This window comes from Phaseolus vulgaris, chromosome 4, assembly GCF_000499845.2.
Source record: "Phaseolus vulgaris cultivar G19833 chromosome 4, P. vulgaris v2.0, whole genome shotgun sequence".
In the NCBI taxonomy this organism is placed as follows: Eukaryota; Viridiplantae; Streptophyta; class Magnoliopsida; order Fabales; family Fabaceae; genus Phaseolus; species Phaseolus vulgaris.
Window position 1 is genome coordinate 14679377 of NC_023756.2, and position 19550 is coordinate 14698926.

A 19550-nucleotide genomic window follows, 5' to 3' on the forward strand; every position below is an offset into this window, starting at 1 on the left:
CTTTCAAAGCAAGTGGTTCTTATTGGTTGTGTATTTTTACTCCTTAAGTATATGGTTATTGTTTTAGTTTCAATATTAGCCATTATGGTTTAGTTTATGCTTTATTGTAGTACATTTCAACTCATTCCACTCTTACAAATACAATTCTCATGTCTTGTCTAGTCTTCTATATTTTCTCTTCTCTTTAATAGAGATAATATATTTTGCTTCTCACAATTCTTATTGTTTTCGATCTCCTTATACACCATAACAGTAATATATAGAGCATAATCATGAAGAGTATGCTGGTTTAAGTAAACATACACACATAATAGAAAACTAGTTCCTTTACACATCATGAAGCAAGCTGGTTTAAGTAAACATAACAAGCATAATACAAAACTAGTTTATATACACGGTCATCAATGTTTGATATCATGTTTGGGGAAAAGAGGAATGGGTCTTTTTGTGACTTGCTAAAAGAAACTAACAAAACAAGAAGGTTTACTTATTTGCAAACCATTAATTTCCTAAACATAAATCTACAAATCTTATAAGAGAAGTGCTAGCAACATTGTCTAAGACACCTTTTCTAAGACACTTTCTTATTGGTCAGAATTTGTTAAAAATTACAAAATTACGAGATTCATTAAATAAGACGTGAAACTTACAATTTTGTGTTTTTCAATAAATTTTAACCAATAAAGGAGTGTGTCCAAAAGTGTGTCTCAGAAAAGGCGCTTTTCGCATTGCTACTTACGGTAAATGCCATAGACTAAATGGGTAGCATGGTTTCATTTTAGATAGAAATTCCAAAGCCTAAATCCCTCGCAGCTGTGTTAAGATATTCAATAGACATTCCATTTAAAAGCTGGCTGTGAGCTTCCCATGTCAAGCATTTGTTTATGTCAGCTTGCCAGTCAATGACATCCAAATTGAAGTATTGATTATGGATGTCATTCTTTTGCGGTCTCTTAGGACTGTATCTTCTAATTGAACAAGTATGCAAAATATCACGAAGAACTGAAGTGCTGAGAGCACGGACATGTGCACTAGGATGAGAAAGGCATCTGATTGTAGCTGGTAGGCGACACTGCATGTGAACGTGCACAAGGAGGTTGGTAACCATTATATTTTATGTACAGAACATGCACACGAGTTACTTTTGTTTTCTTTTCTTAAATAGAGCAGTTTTTACCCGAAGAAATGCTTTGTAGGCTAGGAAGCACAGTTGAGGATACAGAAATTTAGAGAACTTTAGGACATGAAAGGACTATACCATACTGTATAACAGTAATTTCAAATTAACAGAAAATAAAATTTGAAAATCACAAAAGATAATTGATGTTTTAAAAAATGGGCATAATTAAGTATAAGGCAAAAATGTGCTTTAGTCCCCATATTTTTTTGTCAAATTTGGTTTTAGTCTCTGCACTTCTAAATTAATTCACATAGTTTTTAAAATTGGATGATTAATTCGTCAATTTCAAAGATAGAGACCAAAACCAAGTTTGATCAAGAGTATACGTAAAAACACATTACAATACAAGATGCTACTATTTAGAAGTGTTTACATGTACTGTGTCCATATGAAGTTGTAAATTAGAATCAGATTTGAGGTTAAACTAACAACTTTCATTCAGAGTGGGCTCAGTTCAAATGAGGGAAGTTTGTTTTACCTTTAGCAGGTTTGAAAGGCCATCTGCCACCGCGAAACCAGATTCTCCCAACTCAATCACAGGCTGAACCGCTTTAGCGGTTGCTTCCAATAGCTGGCCAGTTTTACCAAAATTTGAAATATGAATATCAGAAAAGCTTAAAGATAATCCAGATAACATTGCTCAATGTTTTATAACTGAAACTTGATTTATGGAAGACAATTATTTTAGGTTACTATCTAAAAGTTTTGAATTAAAAAGGTACAAAAGGAAGCAGTTGTGATATACTTGAGCACAATTCCACACTATATTGCATAAATTTATTTCATATATAATTTTTTTTACACAAAGTCTTCCATATAGCATTGTTATTTTACCTCCAGGGAAAGAGCTATATAAATATTACCTTCTAAAAAATCTACTATTTCTCATGTTAAGACATGAAGAAGGGCCAAGGAATTGATGAATATATACGTATGGGGTCTATCTATGTATGTACCAAAAAATACTGATAAATATTTATCTGCAAAAAAATCATTTGATATGCCTATATATTTATCAAAATGAATTCAATATAAAAATTTGAAGGAATGAAATTAAATATTAAAGGACATGAAGAAAAGAAAATTTTAGAATTTATTTTGAAAGAACTTTTATTGACATGCGGCCATGAATTGAAGACAGGTTTCTTGTTGGAAGACATTGAAATTTTGAAACTGCATGGATAAGTAATGTATGAACATGGTACCTTAAGCTGTGTTAAAGTGCAAGCTTCTCCATCCACTAGCATACCGTCGGTGGCTCGTAGTAGTAAATCTGATGCACTTGCCACAACTACTAATGATTCTAAACTATCATGATTCCTCATTAGTTCAATTATCAATTTTACAATCCGCTGATTGATTCTCCACATCTTCTGACCAAGATTGTCATCTTTAGCAATCCATGGCTGCAATTCCTTTTCGGCCTGACAAGCAAGAAGTCGACTATGTAATTATAACAAAAAATATCTTAAAAAGGGAAGCTGATTTCGAAAGCTGGTTAGATGAGCTCTTCTGCAACAGATATTTAAGCTTCCTGTACATTAGAAAACAACAGTACTAACAATCCTGGCTAAAAGTCATATCCAGAGTCATTATTTATGTAACCATTTTTCATAAAAAGACAAATGTAGACCTGAAGAACAACTGCCGTAGCTGCTTTCATAGGTGATGCAGATACAACCTGGCATAATGCATCAACAACCTACATCACATTAAATCACCTAATGATTAATAATGGACCTTTTTCCCATGGAAAATAGAAATATAATAGAAGTATTTAATCCACACAAACATTTATAAATTTTTGTAGATTAATTGAGTTTTGTGCTACATACTTATGTCTTATACATAGTATATAATCATCACAATCAATCGTGGAGTTTATTACTAGCTGATTTTTGCAGCTCTCAGCTACGTTTTTACGCATGCGCTACATCAGACAATAACTATAATTAGCTTTTCATTTTCAAGTATCTCATTCATTGGATGCTTTTCGTTTCATTTACTCCCTCTAAAAATTATCAAAATAAGGCTCTATTTTCTTTGAATTATGACTTTGATGTGAGTGTTGAAGCTTACAAGTTTATGGACAGGTCATGGTAAAAAATTAAAATATTGATAGATGCATATGATAAAATAGTACTCTATTTTTTATACCAATATTTAGAAACACTACCAATATTTCTATTACAAGGTCAAGGCTCCACATGAGAAGGATCCTCAGTTTAAGGCTTGGGATGATGACGATTTATTTCTTGTGGCTATAACACTCTATGAATCCAGTTATTAGCTGGGAATTACATCTTCTTGTTTGAGAGTTGGAGATCTTCAAATACTAAGCAAGGAGTCTTGTCAGTGACCAACAATTATGACTCCTAAGATTGACAAGGCCTAGTTTAAGAGATTAGGAAATTCGATATCGTTGATTCCTATCAGAACAGACCTAACATTTTGTTGGTTTTGTAAGATAGTTCACGCAAGACCTAAGGGAAAGACACTTGCAACTTGTTGATTGAATTCTACGATAACTCAACCACTCTAGGGAGAGGAGAGGACCACTAATCAAAAGTGGTAGAAGTTTGATTATGAAAGCCAATTAAAAAGCCAACTATGTGAGTCCAATAGCAGATAGAAGATCAACTTCATGTTAGTGCTTGTTTTTAGGACAAAATATGGTCGCATGGGGATGCAAGGAGCAAGATGTAGTTGCTTAGAGCAAAAGCTCAACGAATTTGTGAGCTATTATGGATGAAAATCATCCCAGATGATTTTAAGATAAAGTATGAAGGTCATATGCAATTATGTAGTGACAACTATTAGAAATCAATATGGCCCATAATCATATGCGACATGATAGGACAAAACACATTGAGGGAGTCTTGAAAGTCCATAATTTAGATCATAATATTTTGCCCACAATTAGCACTAACGTATGACTTTGATTGTTAGCCTGTAATTATTAGGAGATTGTATTCCCTGTTTTCTTGATTGCCATTTAACCTATACTTTTAAATAAATATATTCAGATTATTCCCTTTGTAATATTTGTTTTTTCAACTACGAATGTTACATGACCTGTATTATCTTTAAGGATTTTCAACTCGGATTTTTCTGTGTAAGCTATTTGGTGATGCTTCATGTATCGCTTGTGGAATAAAGATTCACTCTTCTGGAGTCAGTTACTATTATGAATTCCAATCATCTGAAGTCTTGATTTTCACTAGTAACTCAAAAAACATAATAATAACTTGTTTTATAGAATAACAACATGCATAGTTCTGGCACGAGAAGAATAGAGAATGACAAATGGTTCGCAATTAAAAAAAAGCGCAGAGGATAGTAGTTGTAGGAAGTATAACATATGTAATAGTACCTGTCTCCACCCCTGTTGAGCAGAAGTGCTTTCTGCACAAGGTTGAGTCTCAGGAGATGCAATCAACTTCTGCCATAGTAGTGATACTACAGAGAAGCATAACTCTTGCTTCTCTGCGAGCCTGGATCTAAGAAAAATTTGGGCACTGCAATTGAATCCTATATGCCTGTCCATAGTTAGGAAGTTGGCTAGATCAGAAGCATCGAATGCGAGACTTGTGGCTCCTTTTCCAAAGGTACATCCCGATGCTTCATTTGAATATGAAGTTCTATCACATCTTTTACCGAGTTCCAAGGGGGATGAATCTGTAGAGATTGAAGTAGATGTCTGCCCAGGGTCCAGGTGGCTACTATTTTCAAACTGGTTTTGTCCTTTAATACTACCACAGGGGTCTTTACAAATAGGGGTATGAATTAAGGTTGCTCCGAATGGTTCTGCCTTGTTTACTATGGATGCAACAGCTTTGCTGTGAATATCTATGAGATTGTACAATGACGATGCCCTAGAGTGAATTTCATCATCCCATTTGCAACGTATCAAAACAGACAGAGCACGCATGCAAGCTTTTGACCGTCTAAATAGTTCAGAAATATGTGCAGCAACCATAGCTGCTGCAACTATTTCATTTGAGCTGTAACTCCATGAGGTACCAACAGAAGAGGGCTTCAATGAAAATAGCGCCTCTAAAATTGCTAAAATTCTATGGGTATGGCGTATTGCTGAATCTATGCATTTCTGCAATGCATGGGAAGATTCATCTATTTTGGAAGGCTTGGCTATCTTTTCTACTTTATTGAGGACTGAACGATTGTTTCCTCGCGAAACCGTAGGGAACAACTGAAGCTCACAGGCAAGAGCACAAACAGCAGCCAGAACGTAAGAATCAAATGCTGATACAGGACCTTGCTTCTTTATTTTCCGATTTTTTGTTTCTTTCTGGCTTTCAGACACTGGAAATAAATCCTCAATCACTTCCTCCAAATAATTATCTTCACCTCTTGGTTTCTTGCTTCCATTGAATTTGACCTCATGACTAACACAGACAGTTAAGACAACAAATAGTAGGCGTGAAGCAAGCTCAACAGATGCACATGATTCTAAGAAAAGTGAATGCACCATGGTACGAAGTTCTGCCACGGCAAGGTTTTTAGAGGCAGAGCCCACAAAATAGTATCGTGTTTTTCTTTTTTGATCACTAATGGGCTCAGCTGGAAATGTCCTCTGAAGAATAGCTTCCACTGTAGCAACAAATATTTTCATGAGACATGCTTCAGATGGACTTCCACGAGGAAGATATTCCAAAACCTTGAGTAGGGGTATGTACAAATTCCATGAGAGTATGGGAGGTTGAAGTGGTGTTGCGACCACAATTTCTGGTAGATCAACAGCTGAAGAATTTAATGGAATCAAGCCATAAGCAGCCTCCCATATGGTACAAATTCTCCACTCAACCTCTGGACCATGAGCACAAAGCATTGAGGCAATGCCCTGGGCTGTGGCTTCAATGGTGGCTTCAGCAGCAGCAGCTTCAATCTGATCAACAAATATATATTGTAAGTCTTCATCATGCACAGAGAATGAGCTCTATGGTACCACAAAAATGAGAAAAAGAAAATGAGGCAACTTGCATAGTGTCATAACCTGCTTTCTGTTGGAAGAAATATAGCCACCCAAAGGTTCATGTTGAATTTCAACTCCATCAACTTGCCTTAATGGAGGGAAAAGTAAAGCAGGCTGAGAAAGTATTCGGAAAAGCAATGCAGCTGCAGCATCTGCAGCTACACCAGATCTCATGGACATTGCAGTGCCTATGGCCCGCAAGAAATGAAAATGCATCCAATTTCTAGGGAGCTGTATTAACAATCAGAGAGAAGGGAAACAGAAAAAGTAAATCAGTCAATTGGATTGAAACTTTCACTTTTAGAATGTTACTGCAGATGAAAACATCAAAATGCACATTACTATGCCATCACCACTGCATATTTATTATATACCGCATTAATTCAGAGATTACGAAAGAAGAATGAAAAATCAAAGCATATTGTGCACTTCATATGCTTTTTTTACCCGCCGACATTGCAACAATCTACATGTACTATCCATGTGACTTGCACCAACCATAAAGTTACATCCCACACAACCTGCAACTTTAGATATTAGCTCTAATGACTCGCTCATACCACTCAGACTGTACACCATCAAATTTTCCTCATTTTTCTTACAAGGGAACAACAAATGAACAAAAACACAATGGTATCACTTCATTCATGTAGTGAACCCAATCTTGTCAGAAAAGGCTTTTGTATTGTTGTTCTCTCTACGAACCCAGTTTCATCATATTTTAATTGCAATACTAAACGCTCGATAAAATCTTTAATGATGAAATATTGAACTCATCAATGCTTTCATTTCAAAATAGTGTCCAATGTGTAGAGATAAGGATACTGATATAACAAGTGCCCTAAGAACTAGTTAAGAAGAATTTAATACACCCTATTAAATGCATCTAATTATTTAAAACAAAACTAGTATTTAAAGTGACATTTGTGTATTTGATATTTAGGTGTCAATTTCAATACTACCTTCAACTTCTGATTTCTTAACCATGTCCTCTTTAAATTTGCATAAAGATTGTACAGCTTACCCTTATTCCACAAGCATATTCTTCAGCAGCTCGAAGAAGTTCTACAAGCTGCACAGCAGCATCAAGTGCATCCGGAGCCCATGATGGGGGTGCTTCTAACAGTCCAAGAAGAAGCCTTTGAGTTGCACTGGGAGTTGCAATGGCATAATATCTATACAGGTTTGGTATTTAAATTTGCTCAGGCCAGTGCATTTCAGGAACAACAAATAACTACAGAGGTATTGAGTTCAGAATAACCTGTGAAATAAACGTGCATATGGTTCTAGAGCTGGTAATCCAGCAACAAGATGCTCATCCAAAGCTGTTGTTGGAGGAGGAAGTAGTAGTGCAGGGACAGCAACTGCTGTTAAAGTAGCAGTCTCATAACGAGCAACTTCATTATCACAAACACTTAATATAACACCAGCACCATTAGCAACTGCCCATCTTGGAGTTGACGGCATCAGTTGAGGATGCTTCCCAGAACCACGTGCAGAAACTAAGGTAAAACAAACTCAATTAGGAAAAGATCCTTCTGAATTATAATTAACAGGAACAAAATCATCATCAATTCTTTTTTATACTTCCATTCCATGGAAAATTAGAATGAAGCAATCAAATGACTACATGAGTACGCTTTGAATTTAGGCTTAAGGCTTTTAAGGTGAGAACTGACCAAGCCTTATAAGAAGAACATCGTCCATTTTGTAGATGGTGTGGGATCTTAACAAATCCCCCTCAAATAAGGGTGATCTACTAACATATTTAGTATTGGTTTGCATACCTTCTAAGAATTTGTGTCTGGGCTTCATGGAATGAGGGTTGCGTCTCCAATTACATACAAACACTATTTGATTATATCATTAGTCAATGTGGATCTCCAACCAGTACTAACTAGGTCCAAATAAGGTTTTCACTTCAATAACATTAGAGGATTTATGTAAGAATTATAAAAGGTAGGGAAAAGTAAAATTTTATTAGAAGTTTCATGGATCAATTATACAAAAAAGATAAGCGGTAAAAGAGAAACAGAAAACTCCAAAATATTCAAATATCGCATTAACCGAATTGCAAAGTGAGAAAACATGAGTTTGATGATCTAGGGGATAACGTACCAATCATGGGTGGCTGGAGTTCTCCTGCGCCATATTTACCCAGAACACCACTGCACCTGTTAATGCATGACAATTTCGATCAACTTATTCAGAAGTTTACTTGGAACCAAAGAGGAAACAAGATAACTAAAGCATTTGATTCAACCATATTTATATAATCAAACATTTTATGAATTATGCTACAAAGAAAGAAAGATATTGCTGACCCCTGAGGTTGTTAGGCCCTACCAGTCTACACAAGTACAATTGGACCCCACCGTGAGGCCAAGGTAGAACTACAAACAACAATGGTTTCAACAAGACACACTGCGAACAACGAACGAATTTCTGAAGATCAGATCACTATGTTTCAAAGATGGAAGATTAGTTGGAAAATTGAACTATCTCATTATTACTGGTCCTGATATTTCCTTTGCAGTCAATGTCGTGAGTCAATTTCTCAATTTTTCATGTGAAGAGCATTGGAATGCAGTCATTCTTATACTGAAGTATATTAAAGGCTCTCCTGGAAAAGGTTTGTTATATTGTCATAATAACCATACTAAAGTCGTTTGTTATTCAGATGTTGATTGGACAGGATCTCCATCTGATAGAAGATCAACTTTCGGTTATTGTATCTCCATTGGTGATAACTTATGTCTTGGAAGAGCAAGAGACCAAAGTGTTATGGCAAGACCTAGTGCAGAAGCAAAATATTATGGCCTTGGCTACCTATGAGCTTATTTAGCTTAAGTAGATACTTAAAGAATTACAATTTGGAGAGGTCACTCAAATGACACTTATATGTGATAATTAGGCTGTTATTCATATTAGCTCAGATCCAGTTTTTCATGAAAGGACCAAATATATTGAGATTGATTGTCATTTCATTCAAGAAAAAATTATATCGAGAGATATCAAGACTGAGTTTGTTAATTCTAATAATCAATTAGTAGATATTTCTACTAAACTCTTACGAGGGTTTAGGATTGATTACATTTGTAACAAACTGGGTACATATGATTTATATGCAAAGTTTGAGGGGAGTGTTAGACATTATTAGATATAATTGGATATTATGAGATATTGATAGATATTTTCTATTTATGTAATGGGCTTAACCCATTTGTTTTTTTTTTCTATATAAACATAACCCTATGTGTTAAATATACACAAGGGATTTACTCTGTTCTTTCTTTTCTTTTAATAATAACAAAAGATATGTTTGAACAAATATACATAACAAAAGAGGTATATTTGAACAAATTTTTTCATAAGCACTTTTAGGAGAAAATAAGAAGAAGAAAAAAGGAGTTTCTCTAGAAGATAAAATTAGGTTATACATAAACTAGTTTGAAGAAGTTACCACATGGTTTCTCTAAATTTTATTTTTTTTAAACTTGTGTGTGAACTAATTTTAATGCATGAAAAAACCAATTTCATCTTTTTCTTATTTTTCTTTTTTAGAAGTATTTATGAAGAAACTTGTCTAAAGAGACTCATAGCAAATATCTGTTATCTGAATTGAAAGAAGCAATTCATATGTGATTTGTAAGCGTAACGAAAAATACTCACCACCGAAAATAGTCACTTCTAATGCCTAAAGGTGCAGCCAATAATATATCAGTAATCCACGGGGACAACGGTCTTGTAGGCTTCTTCTCCTGCTGCATCATAGAGTTATGGCCAGACTCCCCATATGCGGAATCATTAACCATTGCATGGCTCCCGCCACTGCTTCCTTCTGCTTCACAGTATTGTCTTTCCATTTTGTATATGGGGCGATTGTAAAGAGTTAAGATACGCAAAATTTCTCCGCATGCCAGAGCCCATTGTTCTGAATATTCATTCTGTAGAATTACACAGAATAAATCAGAAGGTTGACAGGGAGCATCTTTGCAGATACTGAAGCTGAATAAATTATATATTTAAATCAATTAGAATTAAAAATCATATTGGTTTCAATTAAGTAACTTGTGTTTGCATTTCACAAACTAGAAACTTACTTTTCCATAAATTTGAATTCCATACAGACAAAATCAAAATACAAGTCAGTGGATTATACCTCATTTTTTGGGCAGACTAAAGAAATGAAAGAAGCAAATGGAGGACTAGTCTTGTCATAGACCAGCGTACCATCAATAATACATGAAATGATTGGAAGCACAACTGCGTGCCCATGCTCAGGATGATGAAGGACAAGTACCGCTGGATGTACATGTGAATGAATAAATAAGTTAATTGGGCAAGTAATAGTCATAACTTATTGTTGAGTAAATAAAAATTGAAACTAATATTAAAGAATAAATACCCAAAACTTCATCAAAGAGGAGCATTTCTTTTGATGGATACCGATTGCGGATCAACTGTCAAAGCAACACAAACCAGTAAGTATGTTTGATACAAACTCCTGGATTCCACAAGTCAAAGCACAATATTTCTATTGAATCTACAAAAGGAAATTATGTATTTCTATATCCACTTTTCGAGTTTATATGTAAATATAGTTGCATTTATCATACCTCAGCAATATCATCAGGAAATTGTTCTGATGTAAATTGACCAATGTATTCAACATACGCAGCAATTTGATCCTATAACAGAAAATTAGAAATATATATATCATAACAAGTACATAATAAAACAATAAAGTTTAACATAAAAGAGCTTATGCTGAGGCTTTGGAAACATGTATTTTCAGTTACAAATGACTAGAACGCTGCTGCTTTCTGACTAGTAGTATGACATATATAGACTGAAACGAAAAAAGCGGGCACAAATTCGTTGTTCATTATCTTAGGCTCTAATTGATTCACTAAATTTTAAAGGACTGGAAAGCACAAAAACATTTGTCCTCTGTTCGTTACAAAAATATTTGTCCTCTGTTTCTTACAAATATTCATGTACTAAATGGAAACTTTTAAATCTGTTCCTGAACACATTTTTTAAAGTAAGTCCATAAAAAGTTAGGCCTTTGAGATAGATTTTGACGGGTTATGATCATCGGAAAATGATAATTTAAGACAGTTTTATTTTACAAGACAGTTTTAAAAATCTTAGAGATTCAATTAAAAAATTGGAAAATGAAAGGCCCAGGTAAAAGAAAATAGTTTAAGAACTAGTTGGTAATTTATCAAAGAAAAAATAAATTCGTGATTGATCAAAGATAAATTCGTGATTGATCAAGACTGCTGTAGCTATAAATACTTTTTCAATTTGGGTTTTTTTTCTGTCGGGAAATCAAATTTCTGCATATATTCCGGTAAAATTTGAACACATAACCTATGGTTTGGGGAAAACAACTTATTTCCTCATCCTAATAGTTAACTAGAGTAATTTAGCTCCTCTATTTAATACATAAAAGTCAGTTTAAAATGTGATCCGGTCGGTCATCGGTAGTCGATGACGTCAGCAGAAGATAACCACGTGGACCACTCGCAGGGTGACACGTGGACCAGGTGACAGATAGATCAGGGTGAACGTGATCGGTTGTCAGTAACCAAGTGACCACCGACAGATCAGGCGGCAGAGAAGTCAGGGAACAGATCACCCAGAACGGTGATCGGTGGTCAGTAACCAAGTGGCCACCAGCAGGCCAGTTCCCAGATGAACGACTGGGGGTAGAACGCGAGAAGCAATATAGCACTGATCAGTCATCGGGTGCATGGTCATCGGGGTATCGTGTGTTACACGCAGTTAAACTGGGACTGAGGTTCCCAACGAGAGCGTTACGCATAGACCTCGCATGAGCACATCTCAGGGAATCGTGCACGAGAGTGGCCTGAGGGAGCTAGTAAACCGGTCAGTGATTGGTGATTCCCTCAACCCATTACGTGCGTGACACCGTGAAGGGTAGGCCGTTTACGCAGAGAGCAACGCTTGGTGAGTGTGCCTAGACCAGCCACACCTGGCGTTCTCCTGGGAGTATGCGATTTACCCAGATGGAAGAAATATGCTAAGTTACTCCGCAAGGGAATAACTTAGGCGCACAAAGAGAAGCGCTAGAGCCCTTCAAGTAGTGACACGTGCATGGTTAGATGTGAGTCGCATGCCTCCACGTGTCATCATCTGAGAAGGGCGCGGTCCAGATAAAGGTGCACTCCGTACCGCTAAGGGTACAGACAAGCGCGTCACACTCTACTGATTCTGGAGGTACGTTGTCGCAGAAAAGCATAACAGGGTTCTGGCACATGCCAGAGAGGCATAACAGAATTCTGTTAGACCCAGATACAGAGAGAGGCATTAAAGAGAATCAGGGTGAGATTCAGAGGGGATAGAAAAAAAAGAGAGAGTTTTCACACACACTACTAGTTTTTCTCATTGGTGGTTCCGTGATCTAACTTGATCGTCGGAGTGCAAACAGCCGCTAGAGGCGCCGTCGGTGTGTTTTGCAGGTCGCGTTTGGAGATCCTAGAGAAGGTTCTGAGGATGATTTTGCAGATAGCACAGTCGCGTAGACGGGGCAGAGAGAGCTACGAAGCGATTCCTCCACGCTCGAGTTGTCAGCAGGATCAAAATGTAACCGATGTGTTGCTTTTACATGTTCTTAAGAACATAGTATGAAAGTGATATTTAGATTTCAATATTAATATATATGAAAATCAAAATTAACAGTGCCACAGCAAACAACTCTGCACATTTCAGTTAATCAAAGTTAAATAACAGTGCTCTCCTCTGTCACAGATTCCGTCTTACAGTAAACCGAATGCTTAACAACCAAGTTTGCTTCAAAAAAACTTTTACGAAGTAATATCTCTTTCACACATGAAAGAATCATCCGAAAGAAAAGTTTGTTATTTATTTTTTTGTTTGTTACTTGAAGGCTGTCATGTCTAATAGAAACAACAAATTAAGTTAAAGCCTTCGGTATCCAAACCACAATATTCGCAAAAAAGAGTTAATTAAATAAATTAGTAAATGCTAACAGTTTAACCACTGAAAATATACGGGTTAAATATTTTTTATACACATTTATTTTACTATATTCTTTGAATGGATAAACTTAGTATAAAAATGATATGCTATTCAAATTTGAATATAATAGAATAATTCTAACATCAACATTTTTTAGAATTACAACAATAATATTTAAAAAAAATATCTTAAAACTTAAACTAACATAGAATTTAACTTTACTTTTAAGATAAATAATATACTCATAATAAAAATAATTAACATAATTTCATCCAAAATTAAATAATAATAATTACTATGATTTAAAATAAAATATGGTTCGTTTCAATATGTAAGGAAAGAGAGAGATAGGTGCAAGAAGAAGAGAGAAAGAGAAACCATGTATTATTGCTATATTACATCATACAGAAAAATATCTATTTACAATATTTATAGAGTTTAAGGAGGCTTTCTATACACTCCGTTAAAAGTTAAAAATATATTCATAATAAACGTAATTTTAATTTAAAATATTTAAACAATGTTGAAAAATCAATTTCACAAGTAATTTTTGGAAAAAAAAATTAGAAGGTAATGAAGAAAGATAATATAATTAAAAATATATATATTCCCTCCATTTTCCTTCATTTTATCTTTAAGGTTTCTCACACATATTAAGAAAAAACAATTAACAATAAATAAGTTAGTGAATAGAAAAAAATTACTAAAATATCCTTAAACATTTTTTCTATAAATAAATAAAATACTAAGTTCTACTTAATTGATTTGCAGTAATATACAACAATATTTTAACAATATTTTCTCCCACCTATTTGATTTATGACTAATGAAAGAGTTTGTATTAATGTGAATATTTATTTAGAGTAATATTAGAAGAAAAATTATAATTATTGCATTGAAAGAAATAATTTACAATATTGATAAATTGTAAAAAGAATTAACATAAATTAAGATGGAAGGAGTAATATAACTAAACTAGATATCCTGAAATTTGACATTTCTTGATGAATAGGCTGGTTGAGTGAAAGTGAATTCCAAAAGATAATTTTAAAGAGATATAATAATCTAAGATTTAAAAGGATTATTGCTGGTTATATATATGGTTATTTTCCTTGCAACCAAACTGGCTGAAAAACTCCTTCCTTCTACATTAGCTGCTCAAGTTCTATAAGCTTAATGTGAAGGAGCGGAACATTATAAACGGTAACTATTGTTTTTATTATAATTATTATTAGAATTTCAAAGTTAGGGAAACTAATATACAATGGAGTGGAGTTAGAATTTCTATGAGAGACCAGTTAAGTTAAATTATTTATAATAAACATTACAAGGTACCTTTCTTTGTTGATCTTCCAGTGGGGGAGGCCAGAACAACGAGGAGAACTGAAGACGGTCAATCCACCTTTCACTGGAAGCAGCCATTGAAACAGACATCTGCCTTCACTTTCAATTCTTAACTTATTCCTTTCTGCTTCTGATATCAAAACCAACAATCCAAATCCAGCCAAAACTGGCTACCAATCAAGAATTAAAATATCGTAATTCAACATTTCCTGTATAGCATGCCCACATATTTTCACTTTAGAATCCAAACAAGAATTGGTATACCAAAATTCAAATTTCACCAAATACCAATAAATAATAAACATTAAAAAAATGTCCACTGAAATTACAAATCAATACATGTATCAGAAAATTCTAGTTACTAACTAATGTGGATTCCCCTACGATGCTCAACTCCTTACACTTGAAAACGTTGAAACTGAAGGTGATTTTCTAGTTAGTTTCCACTACAGAACCGGAAGGGGGAATATCCAAATTGAATGTTTATATAAAAAAAAAACTGAGCATATATAACCTAAAAAAAAACATATAAAAATGAACAAGAGTTTTGGAAAAAAAAAGCAATAATGAGGTTAATATTTTCTCGAAGAAACGTTCAATTTTCTTCATGACCAAACTTTTAAGCAAATCTTCAAAAAGTAATTTTTAGCATATATATATATTTATATATATATATATATATATATTATTCATATAATTTTTACCAACTATTATATTATTCAAGAACTTTTAATTGAATCATATTTTCTCAAAATCTACCATTAGTTTGTAATCTAAGTGACACACATAAATACATTATTTATACAAAATTTTATCTTAATATAAATTATTTTATTTATTGTTTATATTTTTTTTTATCTCAAGTATGTTGAGATAACATCATTAGGATTAAAGGAGAAAGATACATATAAATTGTTTTTTTCATAATGTATGACTATTGGGCGTACCAAAACAATATCTCAAATTAAGAGCTAATGGAACAAGAGTTCTCTGGCAAAGATGGGGTGTCATTACTGTCAAATTCGATCTTAAGAAAGCACAAAAATGTTATGATCAGAACTTAAAGGTCACTCCCTATTCTTTAAAGATGTCATTGGTTCATGGCTCGACTTAGATTGATGCCTTGGATCTTCTAGATGGTACTTTATATTAGGAGCACAATGTTCAACACCAATGCAATAATGTTGAACTCGCACCTCAGCCTAGCTCTAGAGATTGACTTCGATCCACATGTCGAGTTTGAGGAGTGTTGTTCCACATTTGATGAGTCAACTATAAATTTGTAATATAACTCTTAAACAATTTAGTGCACCCGAGTGGACAAAACAATGAGTCGCTTACTTGGGAAACAAGTAGAGTGAGTCATGGTATAGAATGTTGGTCTCATTACATGAAGCTTGATAGATATGCCATGAATTTATCCAGAGATCATATGTCATAACAAGAAGAACGTGACCCTTTCAAGATTTCTCCTCAAACTACTAAAGAAGGAAAAACCCTATTCCAGATTATTGAAAGGGCCTAGAATGTTTATATTGGATGCTAAAGAAATGTTCCAAGATATCAAAAAAGACATTGTTTCCCTACCGATACTTGTTAGCCTGCCATATAATTCAATGTTCATACTTTACCTAGCTATGTCAAACTTGACAATAAGTTTGGTATTGGTTTTTCAAAAAGGTAAAAAACAAAGCCCTATTTATTTTACAAGTTGCATTCTACAACTAGCCGAAGAGTGCTACCAAGTAATTAAGAAGTTGGTGTTTACCCTTATCTTCTCTATGTGAAGACTTTGCCAATATTTTCACATTGTTTATATCCCAGTTCAAATTGATTATCCTATCACACAAGTGTTACAAAAATTGGAGTTAGTGAGTAGAATGATATCGTGATCAATAGAACTATCCAATTTCGGATTATGATTCGACAATCGTGGCCCAATGAAGACTCAACTTTTTGGTTTTCTCATAAAGCTTTAACTCTGGGAAACATATGAATGGTGATTTATGAGTGGGGATGGTCCATCAAATAAAAAAGTCAACGAAGTTGGAAGAATCCTCGAAGAACCTCATAAAATTATCCTTGAAGAAATCATATGATTCAACTTTAATAGTCAAACAATCAAGACAAATACGAAAATTTAATTGTCGATTTAAAACTTGCTTGAGTATTGAGCGTACAACAACTCAAATGACATAATGACTCTTAATTGATCACAAGGACATATAAACGATGACTACCAAGTCTGGTTACAAAATACTATCATATCGCTAGAAATTTAGAGGAGTGATTTGACAAATTCAACATCATTGATGTACCAAGTGATCAAAATAATCGTGTCAACGTTCTTTCAAAGTTATCCAACACAAAAAAAACAGAACTACATCGAACTCTCATCCAAGAAACTCTTCAACAAATTCATTGGAAGTAAAACACTCCTTTGTAATAAAAAACAATATAAATCAAAATTTATATATTTAAAATATATTGAAATATGAACATATTAAATAATACGTGATTTCTAAAATTAATCCTCATTATAGTTTGTCTTCATACCTTTTCTATAGAACAAGTGGGTAAACAAATCTTATAAGCATTTGTTATTCCCTCTCTTTTAGAAGTTCATCAGCAAGTTTTATCCTACTATTTTAGATTAGACGGAGTTATAATTTGATGACATTTTTTAAGAAATAAAAACAACAAATGATATCAAATTACTTTTAAAATAATTTTAAGAGAGCTATGTTTTTGTCTTAATCCCTCATTTTTCCTTAATTTAGCTGATATATATATATATAGATATATATATATATTATATATATTCAGCACAAATTAAAAAATCTGAAGAAGAAAAAAAATGTAGCTGATCTAAACCCCCAAGAAGTGTTCTATCAAGCAGGAAAAAAAATCAATGATAGTGAGACTTTCTCATAGAAACACGGAATTCATCACATTCCAACTCATCGTTTATAATTTCAGTTTCGAGGAACACCTAATAATATATCGGTTTTCAGAAAAAAAAATATTAAAATGAAAACTAGCACCAAAATATCTCAACGTATCTGATTCATCGCACCACATATTAAAAAGAAAAGTTAAATCCACTTCAATGTTCAACACAATTACACAAAGACCAACAACAACAAAAAAATAACGCAATTAAGATTTCTGGTAGAATCATTCAATTCTCTTCATGGTCGAACACCTCATCTAATCTTCACAAACCAATTCCCAGCATGAATATAAATGCATACATATATATATTAAAAATGAAAACTAGCACCAAAAAGTCTCATAACAACACAGATTCACAACGGATTAACAAATCCAATAAAAAAATGAAACAATCAAATCCAGCTCAATAATCAAAACAATTACACAAACACCACAACAAAACTCAAAAACACGATGTAATCCAAAAAAATGCAGCAGAAAGTTGCATAAAATTAATAAAACAAATAAAATTAAAAAACGCTGTGCGTGTGTACCTGACGAGTCGTAAATGCCGAATGAATCAACTGATGGAAAAACAGTTCTCTGATTTAGAAGAAGAAACGATGGGGGTAGGAGAATGAAATTTTGGTATTGATTTGTGAAAATAATGATAAAAAAATTCTGAAAGAAAAAATTTAGAAGGGGTGGTGGTTGGTTATGGTGAGAGACAGAGTGAGAGAGGAAGCGAAGCGAAGAGAAGATCTTTAGAAGAGTTTAGAGAAGTTGTGTGCGTGGCAAGATATTTTCCTCACGCTTCTTCCCACAGTGTTTGCCATGTCATGTGATAGTATGTACTCTCATACATTTTCAACATTCGTGTATTTTCATTAAAGTTGTTTCACCTATAAATCACAAAATAAATATTATAAAGCCTTTTAATATCTGTCTTTAAATATTCGTATTCACCATGCATAATTATATAATTTTTTTTAAATCGATCAAATAATGAAGTGAAAATATATAAATGGAAACCAACCGCATAAACAAATTAGGATAAAATGTTTTCAATTTTATTTCTCTCAAACAAAATTGTCATTTTTTAATCCATTAATATTAAATACATTACTTTTCATTCTTTTCTTGGTTAAAAAATAATTATATATTTTCATAAATAGTTTTAAATATCCCTTACAAAACCAAAAATAATATATATTAAAGAAATTAAAATTAGATAAATATGTTTTTTTAAATCTAAAAAGTATTTTGAAACATGAAAGTATATTAGGTAAAGCCTAACTTCATCATGCTTTTAACATTCTCAACCTAATTTATCGATGCATTAAACGTTATCACGTTCTATCAATAAAAGTTTTGATTCCTATCGCAATATAATATAAAAACTAGTTACCCATAAACATTTTTTTAGGCTTCACGCATACACTTGAAGTTATGGAATCATTAATTAATATTTTTATTTCACATAAAAACCTAAAAATATTAACAAAGAAAAAAAAGGGTAAGAAAATACTAAAAATGTTTATTTAATCACTTAAGAAAATATAAATTCAGGGAAAAAACTACATAATTAACCTCTGTTTTAATTATAACTCTTTCTAGAACTATTATAGAAGTAAGAATAAACGCTGTGGAATCTGAACATATTCCGTTTAGAGAAGAGGTGGAGATCCAATCATATATCGACACGTGGTAAACTGAGTTATTGGGACACCGAGAAAATATCTAGTGGTTGAGGCTCGCACTTCACAAGATATTTTTCTTGCATTTCGAATGGGATCCACCGTGTCTGATGCCACGTGGCCGAATCACGTGTCAGCATAAGATATTATGTTATGTCTTTCAGGTATTCCATTTTCTCACTCTTGCATGATCATGCAACATCCTCATGCTAAGGAGGTATTTTAGTTTTTTTATCATACACAAACTTTATTGATAATTAGAAAATTAGGTTACTTTCCTTTTATTTTTTATTTAAGAATATTAAAAACTAAATAACTTATAAATTGTAAACATTTAACATAAATAAAATGTAATCGTTTGGTTTATATTAGTAACTATATTATACTATAG

At 33.3% G+C, this 19550-nt stretch overlaps 1 protein-coding gene across 2 annotated transcripts; it reads right to left on the reverse strand.

Moving 5' to 3' along the window:
• Window positions 1–371: 371 nt before the first annotated feature.
• LOC137837351 (protein GIGANTEA-like) lies at window positions 372–18368 on the reverse strand. 2 transcript variants are annotated; one of them, XM_068646331.1, is made up of 15 exons: window positions 18017–18368; window positions 14520–14737; window positions 10793–10864; window positions 10582–10636; window positions 10336–10478; window positions 9846–10120; window positions 8292–8347; window positions 7435–7675; window positions 7198–7348; window positions 6195–6404; window positions 4554–6086; window positions 2814–2882; window positions 2386–2604; window positions 1659–1751; window positions 372–1072 (listed from the first exon to the last, which is right to left on the reverse strand). In XM_068646331.1, exons 2-15 carry the CDS (start codon window positions 14616–14618, stop codon window positions 779–781), a joined length of 3510 nt encoding a protein of 1169 aa, XP_068502432.1. In that variant the 5' UTR covers window positions 14619–14737; window positions 18017–18368; the 3' UTR covers window positions 372–778. The 2 variants fall into 2 exon arrangements, with proteins under 2 accessions (XP_068502432.1, XP_068502433.1); XM_068646332.1 differs by having other exon boundaries at window positions 10407–10478; window positions 18017–18303.
• Window positions 18369–19550: the final 1182 nt, after the last annotated feature.

Bases quoted from the DNA above. Each gene is read 5' to 3' on its own strand.
- LOC137837351 (XM_068646331.1), bottom strand. From the start codon at position 14,618: ATGTCTGTTTCAATGGCTGCTTCCAGTGAAAGGTGGATTGACCGTCTT. The intron at 6,087-6,194 runs GTTATGACACTA...TTTGTTGATCAG, and splicing joins TTTCTTCCAACAGAAAGCAG to ATTGAAGCTGCTGCTGCTGA. The intron at 1,073-1,658 runs GTAAAACAAACT...GTTCACATGCAG, and splicing joins GCCTTTCAAACCTGCTAAAG to TGTCGCCTACCAGCTACAAT.